The 19,514-nt window shown below is 41.3% G+C and overlaps 1 protein-coding gene across 15 annotated transcripts in view; it reads right to left on the bottom strand.

The window, feature by feature from the left end:
- PKNOX1 (PBX/knotted 1 homeobox 1) overlaps window positions 1-19,514 on the bottom strand; it is a 69,415-nt gene that overhangs the window by 33,294 nt on the left and 16,607 nt on the right. For 7 of the 15 annotated variants that reach the window (XM_075912306.2, XM_075912332.2, XM_075912345.2 and 4 more), the window contains 4 exons: window positions 14,997-15,086; window positions 7,707-7,808; window positions 2,614-2,741; window positions 1,025-1,196 (listed from right to left, as the gene is read on the bottom strand). In XM_075912306.2, the coding sequence (XP_075768421.1) occupies window positions 1,025-1,196; window positions 2,614-2,741; window positions 7,707-7,757 (351 nt within the window). In that variant the 5' untranslated portion in view covers window positions 7,758-7,808; window positions 14,997-15,086. Of the gene's footprint in view, window positions 1-1,024; window positions 1,197-2,613; window positions 2,742-3,596; window positions 4,142-7,706; window positions 7,809-14,974; window positions 15,087-19,113; window positions 19,145-19,514 lie in introns of those variants that run through there. The other 8 variants (XM_075912316.2, XM_075912315.2, XM_075912324.2 and 5 more) reach the window with 6 other exon arrangements.

The following is a 19,514-nucleotide window of genomic DNA, read 5'->3' as shown; positions in this document are numbered from 1 at the left end:
CCGCCTGCAAATCACTTGCTTTCCTATGCTCCCAACAGGCACTGCCTCCTCCTGCTTCACTGATTGATCAGAAAGTGTTCCTGATTCCTATTCCCCCAGCGAGAGAGGGAGAGGAGAAACAACCACGAACAGCCGCGTTTGGAGTCTCAGGACTTTTTGGGACATTTCAGTGCTTCATGGGGACATTGGGACAAAAGATTAAAAATTGGGACTATCCTGGATTTTCTGGGATGGATGGTCAGTGTACTAATGGGCCATTATAGCTCTTAAGTGCCATTAATGGCCTTCACTTAGCATGAATATATGAATACCACAGGTTTATACTCCACATTTCTAACTTGATCAACAAATGGAGCAAGAGGCTGGGGTTGGCCCCTGTTAGCTGGAAGAAAGGGGAAGGAAGAACTGGGCTTGCCTACCCCAGGACAGGGGGCTGGCAAGTGTAGTGAGCAGGGGGCATAGCCCCCTAGTTTTAAAACAAATCTTTGTTTATATTACTATTGTATACCATGCCTCAGACTTATTTTTATATATAAAAGTTAGTGAGCAAAGTTTCTAACTTTTCCTCCCTCGTACAGCGTAGATTCATCAAGGCAAAGAACACACAACAGAAAAATATGACTAGAAAATTATTGCTTCTACTGTTCTACATACCCTTTCTAACTGACTTCTGAGAAATTACTCTGTACAATCAATTGGATTGTAGAGGGTATATGTCTTAACTCATCTCTAAATATATCAATTTAGCTGTTTGAGGAGCATATATTGGAAATAACTATTGGAAGATGTGAGGCAAGTGATCAAAATGAAGAATGTTTGTAGAGAAGGGAAAAAAAAGATAACTTGAAAAACTGTTTAAAGACTTTTTCTGATCTTAGTTTCAGAATTCAGTATTTGCAATTTTAACAATGTGTTTTTGTAAGTATAAAAGATGTGATCCTCTACTAGGAGCAACAGTTGAGAGAACTAATTGGAAATAAGAGGGAGAAGTGTTATTTTTTCATTAAAAAAGCATTATACTTACTAAATTATCAGTTTCTGGATCTTCACAAAAAAAGGGTTTTCCTTCCTTCTCCTGCTTTCTTACAAAATTTTCAATATCAACATCAAAACTAGCAGAGGTAGTGCCTTCTGAACCCTGTGTAGATTGTTCACATTTTTCAAACAATAGTGCTAACAATGGAAACAGTGGGTGCCTAGGAATAAATAAAATCACATCATTTTTTTAACTTTATATTTTCTATTTTATAATGTTAGCTATCCAGTCTAATGTATACAAAACAACTGGCCACCATTCACCCAGAAAAGCAATTTTTTATGAACAGATTATACACGACACATATGACAATATTAGCCAAAAATACATGTGAGTTATTAAAAGAACGAGTAAAACTATGTAAGATTTTGACACAACTAATGCTATCTGAGAAAGCATGACTATTTTAATTGGACATTATGAATAAGAAGTAATCATTATTACATTTATGAAGCTGTGGAATGCCATTTTAATTAATTGTAATTTAGTAGAAGATGGGGTATTAGTACAATGTACGGTGGATTAGCATTGACAAACAGGAGGAAACAAGATTTAAATCACACATGCAAAAAAAAAAAAAAAGCCTGAGAGCATCCATCTAGTCTCCACTATGTTCCTCATTTGAATATTACAAAATCACCTTTGAGTTTGGTACAATTAAGAACAGCCTGTATTATGAAAGTCTCACTATGTTGGCCAAGTCACTTACCATTCATAAGTATCAATTTTCCCTATGTGAAAACTGTCAATAACAGTGCCTTTGTAAAGCATTTTTGGTATGTCTATACTGAAATGTAAAAGTGTGATTGTAGTATGGGTAGGCATATCGTTGCTAATTTTAATTTAGCTAGCACAGGTCACAATAGCAGTGTACACATAGCAACATAGATTTCAGAATGGCCCAGTAACCCATCTTGCACTCTGGTTGTTACCCCATACCAAAGTCCTTGTCACTATGTTTTTATACTGCTATTGTTATCCAAACTCGCTAGATTAAAGCTAACTGCAGTTATGCCTAACCATACTACAGTTACATCATCACTTTGCAGTTTAGACATACTAATATCTTCAAATGAAAAGTTCTAAGATAAGTATTTTTGTACTACAGAGTTGTGAGAAGAGGCACATTTTTATTTATATATTTTTAACCTAAATTAAAACCCAAACTAAAATAAGAAAAGATCTCAGATACTATGGATGTTAACACTACTACCCTAAAGATAAAAGAACAGTAGGAGTTAAACTTACATCTGTCAATAATCTAAACAAAATATAGCTAATTTAAACCTTGATACTTGCTGTCCATTATACCTATAGCAATATCTCTTTTTAATAACTGACATATGTGCACTTCATAATAGTCTTCAAGATCATGCAGCAGAATCCTAAATTTAGGGAATTTATTTGTCTTAAGTTAAGAATCCAAAAAACTATTTTGTTTGAATTTACTCATCGTTTATTTGCAAACAACCACTCATTTGGTTGTAATCTGCCAGGATGAAAGGAAAGAAAGCAAAAACATGCCCCAAACTATACTTTTTACTCTTCAAAGACACAGCCAAAGTTCCTAATACTACCTGTAAATGGCCTGCTTGTCTGCATCCATTGGTGTCTGAGATTCTATAGGGGCAGGACTCACTCCTTCTGCATCAGTTTCAGAGCAGTTTGGATCTTGTTCAGTTTTTAACTCTGTTACGACTTGCATCTGCAGAAAAAGGAGGATAAGTTACTTTACGTCACGAAGCACAAAGATTTATTAGGAAGAACACTGTTTTCTAAGTAAATAGCAATGCAAAAAGCTAGTAAATTGCCAGAAGGTTGGCATGATTTGGCAATTATACAAAAAGTAGAAGCAGTAACAAGAAACTCATTTAATCCTTGACACTTTTTGCTGGATAGCGAAAAGGTCATTTCAAGTTTCAGCTCTCAGCTTTAAAATAGGAATGATTGATATTAGTAAAATGCTAAAGCCTTTTGTCCCTCACAAGCAGCTATTTTTGAAACAGGTTTGCCATATATTGCTCTAAAAATGAGTTTATGAAAAGGCTTGGATTAACAGCTTTTGTGGTGAAACCACAATAAAAACCTTTACCCTCCTATTGATTATCTTCTCTCTTTCCAGAGAGACAATGATGCAAATGGCGACTCTGGAGCTAGTTTCCTCATCCATTAAAATTTACACTTTGGTATACAAAATTGAAATATAGCACTTATTGCATTCCTTCTCTAGTCAGAAATGAAGTTTTGCCTTACAATTTGCCTCTAAACTTTTACCTATGCAGATGATATTCAACAATAGAGGAATTCAATGTAAAAAGCACAAAAATAAAAGTAATTGTACTAAAACAACAATATTTACTAGTTTTTCAACAGAATGGAACATCGAAGTAACTTCCGTTAAAAATATTTTAAGATCAGCATTGCGGTGATTGATCCCCTAGAGATTGATTTAGCGGGTTTAGCTCTCTCATTGACCCCCGCTACAGAAGAAACCCCATGGCAACCTGACCTAAGATACGTTGACTCCAACTACGCTACTCACGTAGCTGGAGTTGCGTACCTTACTTTGACATTGCCTCGTAGTGTAGACCTGCCCTAAAGGAGCTCATCTTCAAATCCATACAGAACTTAGCTTAAAAAAGAACAATGAAAACAAATTAAAATTAAGTTAGGTGAAAGATACCAATAGAGCCCTATCAAATTCACAGCCATGAAAAACACATCATGAAATCTGGTCTCTCCATCCATCTTTTGTGTGCTTTCACCTGTACTATACAGATTTCACAGAGGAGACCAGCATTTCTCAAACTGTGAGTCCTTATGAAAAGGGAGTTGCAGGAGGGTCGAAAGGTTATTTAGTGGGGGTCAAAGTACTGCTACTCATACTCTGCTGCCTTCAGAGCTGGGTTGCTGCAGAGCAGCAGTTGGCCAGGCACCCAGTTTTGAAGCCAGTGCCCTGCCTGAAGGATGCAGAAGTAAGGGTGACAATACCATGCCATGCTACCCTTGCCTTCTGTGCTGCTGCCCTCAGAATTGAGTGGACAAAGAGTGGCAACTGCTGACTGAAGGCTCGGCTCTTGCAGGCAGCAGCGCAGAAGTAAGGACGGCAATACCATCCCATGCCATCCTTATTTCTGCACTACTGCTAGTGGTAGCTCTGCCTTCAGAGCTGGGCTTCTAGCTAGCAGCTTCCATTCTCTAGCCACCTAGCTCTGAAGGTAGTACTGCTGCCATTAGCAGCCCACAAGTAAGAGTAGCAACACTGCAACCCTTCCCTACAATAACCTTGGAATCTCCCCTACCCCCCATGATTAACTCCTTTTTGGGCCAGTACCCTTACAATTATAATACTGTGAAATTTTAGATTTAAAGAGCTGAAATAATGACATGTACTATTTTAAAAATCCTATGATGGTGAAATGACTAAAACAGACAGTAAATTTGGTTGGGTCCTACTAAAAAAAGCATGCAATAGTGTGTATTAGAGAGATACTATCAGTGTGAACAGGTACTCTGAAGTTTGTGTGAGAATAAGGGGCACAAGTAAGGGTTGAAATATTAAGAGGGGGAAAAAAAGATGCGAACCAGGAAATCAGCAAAGCACCTTAAAAGATAAATCTAAAGAGTCATAATTTAAACATTAACAACAGCATACAGAGGCCCGTAATCTTTGTGTAGTTGTGTGTTACTCCATGATCGTATTGGGTATATTGTAGTCCCCCAAGAACACTGTTACAGCAATTCTAGCTGCACATATACTACATCCTGAATGGCACCAATGGACTGAGAATGCCTTTGAGACTTTGATGGCTTTCTAAAATAGGATCTCCATTCTTCTTCTTCACCTACAGCATGATATCTTTAGACTAAGAGCTTGCTTAAGGGGGACAAAGATCTTCCCACTTGAAGAATTTATCCTCCATGGAATCCAATCTTCCCATCAATAAAGACTGCATTTTTCTTTCTACTAGAGCATTAGTCATGTCCCCCATGGGGTCATTGAACCAGTGACACCGGAAGATTCTTCTTCTGCTTGAACCATAGTAGTTTGTGTCTTCAGCAGAAAAGAGACACTGCATTAAACACCACCATTAGACTTGGATCAAGACCTCAGAAGGAAAATTAAATTAAAAAAAAAATACAGAAGGATCCACCCTCATAAGAGTTGTCAGAATCTTGTTTTCAGCAGCAATTCTTTGAAAGAAGAGTCAGCCAAGTAATTATTAGAGTAACCAGTTCCAACATCACCTAGAGACAAAACTCCACCTCATTCTGCATGCAATGAAGGAGGAATTTAAGATGCTATCCCGGAGCGAATCTTGCATAGGCTATATACTTTGTTGTCTGACATGAGCACTCTTCTTGCTCAATAGGAAATTTTGAGAAAATGGCAGAATGTCATGACCCTCAAGAAGTTCTCTCTGAAGATTTAGCTGATCTAGAAGTCACTATGTCTGGAGAAAGACATTACCAATGGACTAATTTTTTAGCTAAAAAAGGAATGAGGGGCAAAGGGAAACAGCCTCATACTTAGAAATGATAACAGTTGGGCCATATTTTTACAGAGTCTGTAAGTGGAGGGATCTTCTCCTTGAGTCAGTGGGGGGAAAAAAGTATACCTGAAACTGGAGACTACATGCGTTCATCTGTTTCCTGCTAATTACAGAAGACAAAATACACAAAAAATCAGAAGACAACCTTGTTCCAGAATGCGCCTAGGGAGCAAACCGCCACTTTGCTTCTGTGAGAATTCTGTGCATGGGCAGAACTCGTGCTGTGCTGAATTTTCTTCCTCAGCACAAAATACACTCTGCCAAGAAGTGCTATATTTATACCTTTCCCACATCAGGGGTCACTGTGGTGCCAGAACAGAGAGAACAAGCTCCTGGGTAAGCAGCTACAGTTTTGGGTAGGGAATAAAAAGGCTGTGTTCCTCAAAGTGCCCTGCTTGTGGGGCTAGGTCAGGAGGCACAGGAGAGGAGAGGTCAGATAGTGTGGGACATATAGAGCTGGTAGGGGGTGACAGACTAGAGCTCAGAAGGGCTAGCAGGGGGAACAGACTAGGTGGGAGCTGAATGGGAGTGGAGGTGCAGGGACGCATGGGGATGGGGCAGATGTGCCTGATGGAATGAGAAAAGCTAGAGATCAGCAAGGGTCTACATGGGGAAGGCTCCCTAGCAAAACAGCTGCTTAAGACTTTCCCCACCCACACCGAACAGCCCTCCAAGTTTACACTCAAGTCCCTTCCCAGCAATTACTTTCCTCTCCCTCATTTCCTCCCTCTCTCTCATTTCCTCCATTACCCTTCCTGAGCCTTTCCACGGCTTCTGAGGGGGTGAAAAACAGGTTTTTGTACTGTAATTTAAATAAATTATTACTCAAATTACATACTTGCTGACAGGTATCATATATATAGTAGCCCAGTGTCTGTGAGTTTGTAATGCTGAAATGCTGGCTGTTCCCTCTGGGCGGCCCATGCTGCATGGGGGGCGAGGAACCCAAACGGTCGCTTGCGCCGCTTGCTCCCATGCGGCGACCTGGCTGAGCAGCGCAGAAGCCAGCCAAGCGCCACGGCGGGAGGCAAAGCAGTGACGTGCGGCGTGACAGCGGCTCCGGGCCCCGCCCCCTGGCCATGAACGTCACCATCCCGCTCCCCTTCGCCTCCTGCCGTGGTGCTCGGCTGAGTTCTGCACTGCTCAGCCAGGCTGCCGCATGGGAGTAAGTGGTGCAAGCGACCGTTTGGGTTCCTTACCCCCCATGCAGCACCGGGGGTGCATAGCACAAACGGCCATTTGGGCTCCGCAGTACCCCGAGTAAGAGGCAGGAGGGGGAGGAGAAGTGAAAGAAAGAGACAGAGAAAGAGCCAGGAGGTGGAGGAGAGCTGAGGGGGGAGGGAGGCAGTAGGAGGAGGAGAGAGAGAGACGGAGCGAGAGACCGGAGGCTCAGGAGAGAAGACCAACATGGAGGAGAGACCTGAAAATCCCATCTTATGATGGGCTAATTGGCTAGTTTTGAATAAGTTTCCAAAATAACTGAAACTGGCATGATTATATTGTGTTATTTTGATAAATAAAATAGGCAAAATATTAAACTATTGTACACAGAACTTTTAATTTATGGTGTTGATTTTTTAAGTTTTTGGTGCAGAATTCCCCAAGGAGTAGCCACTGCCACCAGCTCTTTACCAAGGCACGTAAGTATTCTAAAGTAGATAAACTTGTCAAAGAAAAGTGTTTGTGGGGGAAAAAATTAATAGGTCGAACCTCTCCAAAATAAAAGCAGGAAGTATTCCAAAGAGAGGACAGCAATCCAGAGAACTGCCTCTTTGGAAATAAAAGAATACTGACTGTTTAGTTAAGCAAGCTTCTTTATAAGAGAAGCAACAAGTCAATTTTTCTTTTCATAGTTCAACACTGGCTTCACGTGTTGGCAGGAAGACTTGTTCCTTCTGCTCACACTGGCATGTAGCACAAGTCTTCAGAGTGTGGATTAGTGGCATGACTTGCCCCCAGACTAATGTTAATTTGAATGCAGTTTGAAGAATCACTGCTCAAAGATGCCACATTACATCAGAAACCATACACTCTAAAGTGTCTAACCTAAAATAAAAAAGTAATTGTTCACTTGTTAAGAACAATGCAGTACACAGAGGAGAAAAAAATGCTCTCACTTGTTGTCCATCTTGATAGTTGTCTATACTTAATGTCTGTGTTGCCATCATGGTTAATGAAGGGTTTATAATATCAAATCATCACAAGTGAGAATACATATTCTAGAAAAAAGTAAAAGACGTCAGTTATAAAAATAACATTTTTAAAATGGATTCTACACAATGCAAAAATGTTATCAAGATTTCTGTGTGCAATAGCAAAGTGAATCAGTTATTTTATTGATAATGCAATTATATTCATCCTCTAAGGCAGCCATCACCCTCACAAACAAAACATTTAAGTTCACCAAACTATGGTAATTTAAGGCTCTGAATCCTACACTTTTCCTTGGTATGTACCTAGTTACCAAGAGTGTTTTAGTTGTTGCAAAATATTTCCCACAGTCCAGCATATCACTGTAGTACGTGACCATTAAGATGGCAAATTATTATTTTCCAGACACATTCTATTTTCTATATAACAGTCCAAAGTGGAGATTTTCCATGGAGAAAACATCTCTAATAGTTTGAAGAATGTTCTCCATTTTTATTTTTTTAAAGAGCTTTCATATGACGAACAGAGGAAGGTCATACTAAAGATACAATTTAGTCATAGAGGTCACAGCAGTCACTGTGACTTTATTGGGCCTCCATGACTTCCTTAGTTTCACCCGTCAGGGAATAAAGCCAGGGCAGAAGTTGAGACTGTGTGCCTTCGGCCAGGGCTGCAGCCAGGGCTGTGAGCCCCTTCCCCAGGGCTGGGACTGTGTGTGCACTCCTCCTCCTCCTTTGCTGCAGCCAGGGCTATGAGCCCCTGCTGTATAGCTGGGGCTAAAGTTGGAACTGTGCCACATCAGCTGGAGCTGTGCATCCCCGGTGCTACAGCCATGTGCAACCCCTCTCCTCTGAGCTGGCGCTAAAGTCAGTGCCATACGCTGTGGGCGGTCCCCACTGTTGTTCAACCCACCTGTCCCCCACTGGGCCTGGAACTGGGCCTATGCATTCCCTACCATGGCTGCTGCCAGGGCCAGAGCCAGAGCCAGGAGCATGACTGCTTCCCCACAGCCATGGCCAAAGCTGTTGCTATGTGCCCCTGTCCCACAACTGCAGCTGGGGCTATGCTCCCCACATGACAGTGGGGCTCGTGCTTTTATCCTGTGGTTGAGCTAGGGCATAATGTCTAGAAAGACATCCAATTTTGTAGAGAAAGGGAATTGTATCCAAATGTGAAGATCCTTTAAATCTTTGCTTACACTATTAATGAAAAACTAGGAGGAAGCCATTTTCTGGTTCCAGTCTGGACACAGCAAATCTCTCACAGGATATGTCTACACTGCCACCCTAGTTCGAACTAGGGTGGCTAATGTAGGCATTTGAAGTTGCAAATGAAGCCCGGGATTTAAATATCCCGGGCTTAATTTGCATCTTGCCGGGCGCCGCCATGTTTAAATCCCCGTTAGTGCGGACTCCGTGCCCGCGGCTACACGCGGCACTGAGTAGGTAGTTCGAATTAGGCTCTCTAATTCGAACTACCGATACACCTCGTTCCATGAGGAGTAACGGTAGTTCGAATTAGAGAGCCTAATTCAAACTACTTACTCCGTGCCGCATGTAGCCGCGGGCACAGAGTCCGCACTAACAAGGATTCAAAAATGGCGGCGCCTGGCAAGATGCATATGAAGCCTGGGATATTTAAATCCTGGGCTTCATTTGCAACTTCGAATGCCTACATTAGCCACCCTAGTTCGAACTAGGGTGGCAGTGTAGACATACCCACAAGAACAGACATTCTTACAATATTTCAGTCCAATATGGCAGAATTCTCACAAGATCACTGAGCTTGGAAAAACTTGCACCATTCCAAGTCAAAAACCTTGTAAGAGCAGATAATAAAATTCTGTCATTTAATAATTGAAAGCCTAGGCTTGATTTATGTATTCTTGGCCCATGTCCATTTAAAATGCAACTCTCCTTATATTCACCCCACACAGCCTCAAAGCAAACACTGAAGATACAAGAACTGTTAATGCTGCTTTGCATTCTCATTAATCTACATGGATATGGGTGGGCAGAGGTGCTAGAACAATTTTTAAAGTAGAAATATTAGAAGTGGAATCCATGTATTTGGTTACTATTACTACTGCAAACCAGGTGGTGCTGCTGCACCACCACCACTCTACTTTCAGCACCAATGTGGGTGGGTCAGATATTAGCAGTCTCCTTCATAAAAACTTTTCTAGTATAACAATCTTTCTTACATAAAATTTCTCATGAGAAAAATACCTTACTGTATGGCCATGAACAAAGTTATACTCATTAATATTGGGATAAAAATAAAAAGAAATGTATTTTGTACTCTAAACCAGTGATTCCCAACCTGCGGTCCATGGACCCCTAGTGGTCTGTGACAATATTGCAGTGAGTCCATGGAAAGTTTAAAAATAAGGAGCGGTGGGCCCAATCCTTACTTTCTCCCTCCCTTTTTTCCTTTCTTTTTCTCTCCCCCATGGGGGTCCGTGAAATTTTAATAAATTGGAAAGGGGTCCATATACTTGAAAAGACTGGGAATCATTGCACATCACATCACTAGAGATTTCCATAATGCCTTCCACCTAAGTTAAAAAGGGATTTCTAAACCCTATTTGTCATAATGATTGACACCCAGACATATTAAAAAGAACAGAAGCAGTGGCCAAAGGTCTGGTTTGTAGCAGGTATTTGCCCATCTGATGAGGAAGGTCCCTCAACCAAATTTCAAAGGCTTTAACTACACAGATTGTAAAGTTGAGAAGCTGATTTTAAATGCTTTATGTCTCTATGGTCTTTGCCTGTGTCTTGTGGGGTTCATATTGTTGCTTCTGATGCTGGAATTAGGTGTTTCTGCTGAATTGGAATGCCTGTTAATATACATAAAAATCTCCTGAGAATATGGAAGGTCACATGGGAATTTTTTCATCAAGTGGAGGATCTTATTGGTTTTAGAAAAGAATTTTTTTTTCCTCTGTTGAATTGGGAGATCATCCTCTTTTACTTGGGGATCTTTTAGAAATCCTGAGGATTGCGGCCATGATGCTCTGTGCAATACTATGCTTTTGGCTGTTCTTGCTGCCATGTCTGACATGGCTGTTCTGGTAGCCAGCTGTCCCTCAGTTGTGCATGCCTCTCCTCTGGGAGATCATTAATTAATTCATTCAGTTTGCCATAATTATTGTAGTCATATTTGGCAAGAAGCACACTGTAGTTTGCAAGTCAGAACTGCAGGGTAACCAAAGAATAGTCTTTTCACCCAAAGAGGTTGAGTCTCTTGCTCTTTTTGTCCTGTGGAGTGGTCCTGTACTGTGGTTTGCTGCATTGGTTTGTGGACTCTACTATTAGGAAGTTGGGCAGGGAAGGTAGATGAGGAAAAAAAGAAAGTAAATAACTTTGTTGGGCATGTAATATTTCCACCCTCATACATATGAGGGGGGCAGTGGCTGCTGTTTACCAAATGGTTTCCTCGTGTTCCATAGTATCATTTATAGGCAGCATTATTTTAGAAGTCACACAATCTCTGGGGAAACTGGAGAAATTTGTGCTGCGTGTCCTGCACATCCTCAAATGTGATCTTCTGACTTTGTGCTACCCTTCTGAACTGTTTGATATCATCTGCCATAGTGGAAGGTGAGGGCATTATGGCTTTGTGTAGCAATAAAGAAGGGTTATGCCCAAGTGATGTTATGTCCTGCTCCGTGCCCTCTTCTCTCTCACCCTCAGTTTCCTCCTCGGCTTCTGAGGGTCTCCAATATGGACGACTGTGGTGGTGACCTTACTTTGCCTCTGGGTGGGGTTGAAAGTCTGTTGTAATGAGCCCTGGATGATGTCCTTGGGTCCCAGACTGGCCAATATATGGGAAAGGACAAAGATGGACACATCCATGGTTGGCCATACCAAAGTTGCATGTCTTGTCCATAAGAGGGTTTTGATTTAATGGGTCCCCAGTGTGGTTTGCAATCTGTGAGTGAAGAGTAGTGTGAAGAGAAGGCAAGCTCTTCCCTCTTGATAGCCCTCATCATTTGAGAATGGTGGGACAGTGGGAAAGGATGATTAACCTGGGGAAGTATGCTCAAGGGAGCCAGCCATTGATGCTGAAGAGCGGAGACTGCACTATTGAAAAGAGACTGAGATATATCTTTTTACTGTAAGAACTGGTGTGGTGTCATTGATTTTGGCAGTCGGTACTGATTTTGTTTTAGATGGCATCGTGGACTGTGCCAACGACTTGTGGCTCGACTTGCTTGGTATGAATGGAGTTGTCTTCACTCTGTTGTTGGTGCTGGTGTTGTTGGTGAGGACTTTGGTGCCATATTTCTCACCAATGTAGTCAATGCTGTGCAGGAGGAGACCTTTAGACATGTGTCTTGACTCCTTGTCCTTTCAAGGTCTCAGTGTAGACATTGCCGGAAGTGTCTGGTGCCTCAAAAGTGCTCACCTGTGGGGTGGCCAGAACTGAAGAAAGTGACTTGGCAGAACACAGTTTCTTCTTATTTGTCTCTCCCTGCAGTGATTTGATGGGCTCTTTTCCTCAATCTTTTAGAGAAATGAACATTGTCCTTAGCTGAGGTGAAGGTAGCCAGAGAGCCCTTGTGGAAGGAATTTATCACCTTGGATCAAAGGCCCATTACAGAGATTTCTCCATCTAAATAAGCTTTAGGCAGCGGTCTAGATGCTTCCTGATCCTTGCTTTCAAGCGGCTGTAGTGAATGAACTTCTGGGGAACATGCAACTCCCTGAGGTATAAATGCAGAATCACCATCTAAAATGGGCATAGGTTTGTGGCATGAGCTGCATCTTTTAAATCCCTGTTGAGTGGGATTAAGTGGACTGTGCTCTGAGGAAAGCATTTATTGTTTGTTTGTGTTTGTTTGTTTAGCAACTAAGACTAACCAAACACACTAGGACAAGACAAACTATTTCTAATTATGTTTCTCTATGTGAGAGATGTTGGGACACTGCCACAGAGCTCTGTCTCAGGCCAGAGTGGCTGAGAATAAACTCAAAGGGTTGGGTCATGCATGCACTAGATTAAGTGCCAATGGTGCCCCGAGACAACTACTGCACATGCACAGCCCAGATAGATTCTGCTACTGAAAATATGCAATCAATGGCATCAAGATGCACCGACACCTTAAGTGGAGCACCCACAGGGATTGCATTCAAAGAATAAAGTATTAGCACCACTTTACAGATGGAAAAAAAAAAGATCCATAAAGCTGTTTTAGTAACCTGGCACCTAAGTCCTTCATACTTCCAGCTAACTCATAGGAGGCAGCACTGTTCTAGTCACCTAATGAGGAGCACCTATAGAGACACTACTTAAAGAAGAAATGTTATTCACCCTGTTCAGTGACTAAGCTTCTTTGAGAGCTGTGTCCTTATAGGTGCTCTCTGTGTCCCTATGCCTAGGATTGGAAATATTCAGTAACGGTGCCCATTGGACCACACATGTACTCTGCCTGTCAGCCAAAACTCATGCCAAGAGTGACAGCTATATAGCACTGTGCAGTCCAACAACTGCAGTCCAACAACTGCAACCAGTTCTTCTATACTGCGGAGTCTGTGTTTGAACTCCAAAGCAACAGGGTGGAGGGCAGACAGTGGAGCACCAACAGGGACACATATCTCAAAGTCTCAGGGTGAGTAGGGAAGGTTACTTACCTGCTACAGTAACTGGAGTTTTGAGATGGTTGTCCCCATGGGTGCTCCACTTGAGGTGGAGGTGTTCCAGCACCACTGCACCTCTAGTTGGAGACTTAACAGAAGTGCCCCTCCAGCTGGCTGTACATGCGGAAAGCCAGCACGCAACATTTGAAACAGCTATCCTGCACACACAGCCAACTGCCTCTTCAGTTCCTTCTCTGACCCAGATGTAGTTGGAGCTGAAGTAAAGGGGAGGGTGGGTGGTGGAGCACCGAAGGGAACAACCATCTCGAAGAACTCCAGGTACTGTACCAGGTAACAATCCCTTCTTCTTCAAGGAGTGTCCCAATGGTGCTTCATTTTGCGGTAACTATGAATCAGCATTCCTGCTCAGTGGTGGGCGCTTCAGTGAATTTGACTCAGTAACTGCAAGTATCGTTCGGCCGAAACGCATAGCCGCAAACAACTGGATGGCATGGTACTGCATGAAGGTATGTGTTGAACCCCATGTGGCAGCTTTGCAGATTTCTTCTGCTAGTATGCCCCTTAGGAAAGCTGTTGTTGCTGCCATTGCTCTTGTGCAGTAAGCCTGTATGGTAGCCAGAGGCTCTTTTTGGAATACGTTGTAAGCTAGATGTATGCAGCCCAAGATCCATTTAGACAGTCTTTGTTTGGATATGGGTAACCCTTCTGATCTCTCTGTAAAGGACACAAAGTCGTGGAGATTTGCAAAAGGGCTCTGTACGGTGTAAGTAGATGGGGACTCCCCTATGGACATTGAGGGTGTGTAGCACTCTTTCACTGTGGTTCTTGTGAGCTTTAGGGAGGAAGACGGGTAAGTATATGGGTTCATTACAGTGGAATGAGGTAAGTACTTAAAGTTGTGGGGCCCTGGCATCCCCTCCCTGGCCGGGGAGAGGAGTAGAGGATAACAATCCCCCTTATAACCAACTTGTAACCAAACTATTTACACTATAAACTAAAAACTACCAGAAACGTAACTAATTACACAAAGCTAGGGGTAGACTGATTGTCTAAAGTGCTCCAGCTACCATCACAGGCGGTAAGAAGGAACTGAGGGAGTGAGGGGCCAGCAGGGGTATATATGCACTGATATGCCAGCACCACTCCAAGGGGCTCCCCATGCTGGCCCTATGGATACTGCTAGGGGAAAAAGGCTCTGGAACTCCATGCATGCAGCGTGCACACACCTGATTGGAATGGACATGAGCAAGCACTCAAAGAAGTAAATAGCTGCTGTTCACAGCATGAGACAGGAGTATGAGGAAGCTCATGTGCATTGTTACTGAAAATTTCAGATTCTAAGTACAGAGATGCAGACACATGTACACAGGTGGACCATGCACTACTCAAAAAAGAATCTACTCTTGCATATTTAACTACCATCTCAGATTTAAAACATACTAAAACAGGTTTAAGATTTTCTACTAAAACTTACATCCATAGCAAACCTTCACAGACAGCAAAGTAAAAAAAAAATATAGTACAGGGCAGGAGAAATATCAAGTAACAGACTTAATTTTTCATTAAAAATATAATGGCATTTGCCTCCATCTACACACTGCCTGTTAAAGAAGGAGTTAGCACAGTACCAGTTGCAAAGACGTTGCTCACCCCTCTCTTTCAAATAGATGTAGAGGCCATTGTCTTATTCCGGCAGATTGAATTCCAGGCTCATTGGTGCACAAGATAGCACATCCACACCTAGGAATCAATAAGGAAAAATTCAGACTGAAATAAAAAAAATTGGCAAATAGCTTATCAGCTGGAAATGAAAAAAAAATTCTTCCAGAAAACAGAATAAAATGTCCATTAATTTTTTCTACCATTTCTATTTGGGGGTGAAAATGTGTGTGTATATATATAAGAATAAACTGCTCAGTCTTTATTGATGACTTGCCCTCATCTTCCAACCTCCGCTGTTCTTTTTGATAGTTCTAGCAAAAGAAAACAAATACTGTACAGCTTTTCCTTCATTATACATGGAAGCTTTGTATTTTACTCTCTGGATCAACATCCATATGCTGAAGCAATGCAAGGCAAATTCCAAAATAAATCTAGTGATGGCAAATAGGCACAACTGTGTACTATCTTAAAGGAAGCCCTTCCGTAAGAAATCAAACACAGCCAAGAACTATTCATCATTTTGTTAATATCTATCTTAACAGTACTTTCTCAAAATAAGTTCAACAACTGTTAGCAGAAAAATGATTTACTATATGAAAGATATACATCATGTAATATTAGGAATTATTCATTCCATATGCACAGAGCCTGGTAGGTTGTATTTACAAAGCAGTTTTATAAACTTTCTTTACATTAATTCAATTTTAAGTGCCATGTCTGACATATTAAATGCTAGTTTTAAAGAGTACGGGTGCAGAACTTATGAAAATGTACGCAGAAAATATGATTCCTGAAAACACAATTGAAAAAGGCAATTAACCTAAGAGTAAGTTTTACTGAACATAAATTTATCTCAGGGGAATGGTCAACATGTTAATGCCATACAGAAGTGGTGATTCTTTAATACACAGTTGTGATTTAAAACTATTCACTTATTCAAGATTCCATGTTTGATTCAAGCTAAATTAAAAAAAAACACCTTCCTTATTATTAGAAAAAAGACAAACCCCAAAATTAAGTTTGGAAATAGAATTGAAATGGTTGGATTTGAGATCTAGAACTTCATTGTGTCTATGTACAACCAATACGTCAAAGGGCCAGTTTGATTCTTGGGATAAACTATGAGGAGGGCACAGTGGCTCATGGTATTTTCGCCCTTTATACACCAATGCCCCACCTCCTTAAGAGCTGGACACCTTGCTTTCTGCAACTCCCCACTGTTGTCTTTGTGGAAAGAGAACCTGTGTCCTCAGTACTGCAACCACATGTATATCTGGAGACTATTGCACTAGCTTAATGTTATCTATACGTGTTGTATGTATTGTTGTGGGCTATTCTACTCTATGGGGGAGTGTTAACGCTACTCCTTGAGGAATTAAAAACAGTCTCTAAACCCTTCCACATATAAGACATCAACTGTAAGCTGGGAAAGGAGTCTAAAGAAGACAAGATACAGGTGAAAGAGTGCTACTAAAGTGTGGAGACCAGGTGCCATCGGAGGAAATAATAGTTTTGGTGGGAAGGCATCACATGGGGTTAAAGTTGTGCAGACCTTCTTGTGAAGGTACTCGAGGAATTTCACAGACCACTATTTTCCTCTAGGAGACATCAGATGAGAAAATGGAGGACTGGAAGAAGCTTGCATGTGATGTACTTTTAAGGGGCTTTCTGGCGATAAAGATAGTAGAGGGAAGTAGGAGAAGGGGGAGAATGAAGTGCAGAGGAAATGGACAACCCGTAGCTTGGGATAGTGTTAAGCCTGGACTTGAGTCTATATTGCCAAGATTTTTAAAAATTAAATGTTATTCCTCATGTAGTCCTAGAAATAAGGCAAGACTTAAAGAGGGTAAAAAAAGAGGTCAGATATGAGCACTCGTTTCACATAGACTCAAGACGTTGAGAACACAGAGAAACGAAGAGAAGAAATTCTTGTTACTAGAACCCTAGGTAACGAGAAATTCCTCATTTTTTTAGCATAAATTCAGTCTAGATGGTATTACTGAAACCTGGTAGGATGATTAACATGATTCAAATATTAAAAATCAATGGTTACCACCGGTTTAATAAAGATAAAATGGGCAAAAGGAAAGCAGGAGTGACATTTTTTATAAAGGGCGCCATTACCTATTTCTGAATTACTGATAACTTGGAAGAAAACGATCCTGAATGTTTATAGATTAATATTCTAACAGATCAAGTACAAGATGGGTATTAGTTGGTGTTTTCTACAGACAGAAAAACAGAATATGAGTTTTTCCAATCTGAGTGACATATTTTAGACGTCTCATGCTGCCAGCACTAAAATATTCTTGGAATTTCTAACTAGTATAGATGACAGTTTCCTAACTCAAGAAGTGATGCATCCAACATGAGGGAACTCTATACAAGACCTCATCTTAACATATAAAGAGGAGTTGGTCATAAACTAAAAATGAATGGCAGTTAGGATACAAGTGATCATGACTTGATTACATTTTTGGTGAGCAACTGAATAAAGTCCTGACTAGGGATGTAATAGTGTAGTCTATTAACCAATAAGCAAAAGCTTGTAGGTTAATGCTATAGACTACATGCATTCTCCCTCCACTGCCATCAATCCATTTTTAAGCAGACTGGCCAGCAGCCCGGCTCAGTCCTGGCTTGCTCTGGGTCCAGGATATTCCCCCTCTGTAGCTCTGCATTTAAAGTGTATTAGGAGCCAGGCAGGCTGGCAGCTGGCTCAGTTCTGGATCACACTGGGTCCCGGAGCTCAGTCCCCTCCCTCCCCCGCCCTCCCATTTCTGCCTCTTTATCAGAGGCAACAGTGTGGGTGACAGGCAGCCGGTCTGCGAGGCGAGCAGTTTTTTAAACTGGCCTCCCCTCGTAGACCAACTCCCACCTGACACCCTGAGCTGCTGCCTCTGATCTAGAGGCAGCAGGGTGGAGTGGCAGGGGGTTCCCTGAAGTGGGGCCAGAGTGCGCCGTCTGTTGGCTCCACCTCTGGGGACTATAGAATAGTCAAGTAACCAATAAGAATTCATGAGATTAATTGAATATTCAATTAACCGACATTGAACATCCCTACTCCAGGTCAGAAATATATATGCTTGGTATTTAGAAGGATCAACATGACAAAATTTAAAATATTTGAGCGAAGTCAGGTGGGAAGAAGAATTTAATCAGGGAAAAGTGAATGATAATTGGGAATTATTTAAGAGACCCTAATAAAATGTTCCAAAAGCCACAATCACAATTTGAGGCAGGACCTCATATTGGTTAAAAAAAATCCACCTAGTTTGGAGTGGAAGTGAAGGCAGTTATTTAAAAAAAAAAGAAAAGAAAAGAAATGTTTAAAGCAGTTAATATAAATCGGAAGCTAGAAATAATTGAATATTGGTAAGGTCTGCAAAGGGATACAAGGAGATCTCTCTGAGTTAAAGACAGTATGGATTTTTTTAAAGTATATTAGGAACAAGAATCTTAACAATAGTATTGGCCCATTAGTATATGAAAATGGTAGATTTATCAGTAGTAATGCAGAAAAGATGGAGGTGTTTAGGGTAGAGAAAGAAACAGATAGATAGCCATATCATGTGGAACAGAAAGAAAGTTACCATTAGTATCTCAGAATGATGTTAAACAGCAGCTACTGAAACTGAATGCTTTAAAATGAACAGATCCACATAATTTGTATCCAAGAGTTGTAAAAGAGCTACCGGAGGAATAAGTAGGAATAAGAGATCCTCCGGAAAAGGGCTTTTTTCCGGAGGATCGGGCCGGATCGGGGCCAGTGTAAACGCTCTTTTCCGGCTTTTCTAAAAGCCAGAAAAAAGCGGCGGACATTTTTATTTAAATGCCGCGGGGGATATTTAAATCCCCCGCGGATTTCCCTATTACGATCTGAAAAATTAGCATGCCCCTTCCGGAAAAGGGGCCAATGTAGACGTAGCCATAGTGTGTAGATTACATGGAAATTGGAAAAGTGGTAAATAATGAAGAGGACAGGTCACTGATACAAAGCGATCTAAATCGCTTGGTATACTAGGCGCAAGAAAACTGTGTACATTTTAATATGTACAACTATAAATGTATATAACTAGGAACAAAGAACATAAGCCATACTTACAAGATGGGGATTCTATCTTGGGAAGCAGAGGCTATGAAAAGAAACTGGGTGTCATGGTGTATAATCAACATAAACATGAGTTCCCAATGAGACACTGTGGCCAAAAGGATTAATGCAATCCTTGGCTGCATGAACAGGGGAATCTTGAGCAGAATTAGAGAGGTTATTTTGCCTCATACGACACTGGTGACACTGCTTCTGGAATACAGTGTGTCCAGTTCTGGTGTCCACAATTCAAAAAGGACACCGATAAACTGGAGAGGGTGCAGAGATCCATGAAGGATTAGAAAATATGCCATACAGTGATAAACTCAAGGAGTTCAATCTATTTATCTTAAAGAGAAGGTTAAAGGGGGGGGACTTAATTACAGTCTGTAAGTACCTACAAGAACAACAAATAT

Source organism: Pelodiscus sinensis, chromosome 1, assembly GCF_052426305.1.
Source record: "Pelodiscus sinensis isolate ZL-2025 chromosome 1, ASM5242630v1, whole genome shotgun sequence".
Lineage (NCBI taxonomy): Eukaryota > Metazoa > Chordata > Testudines > Trionychidae > Pelodiscus > Pelodiscus sinensis.
This window is presented reverse-complemented; position numbering and strand designations above follow the sequence as displayed.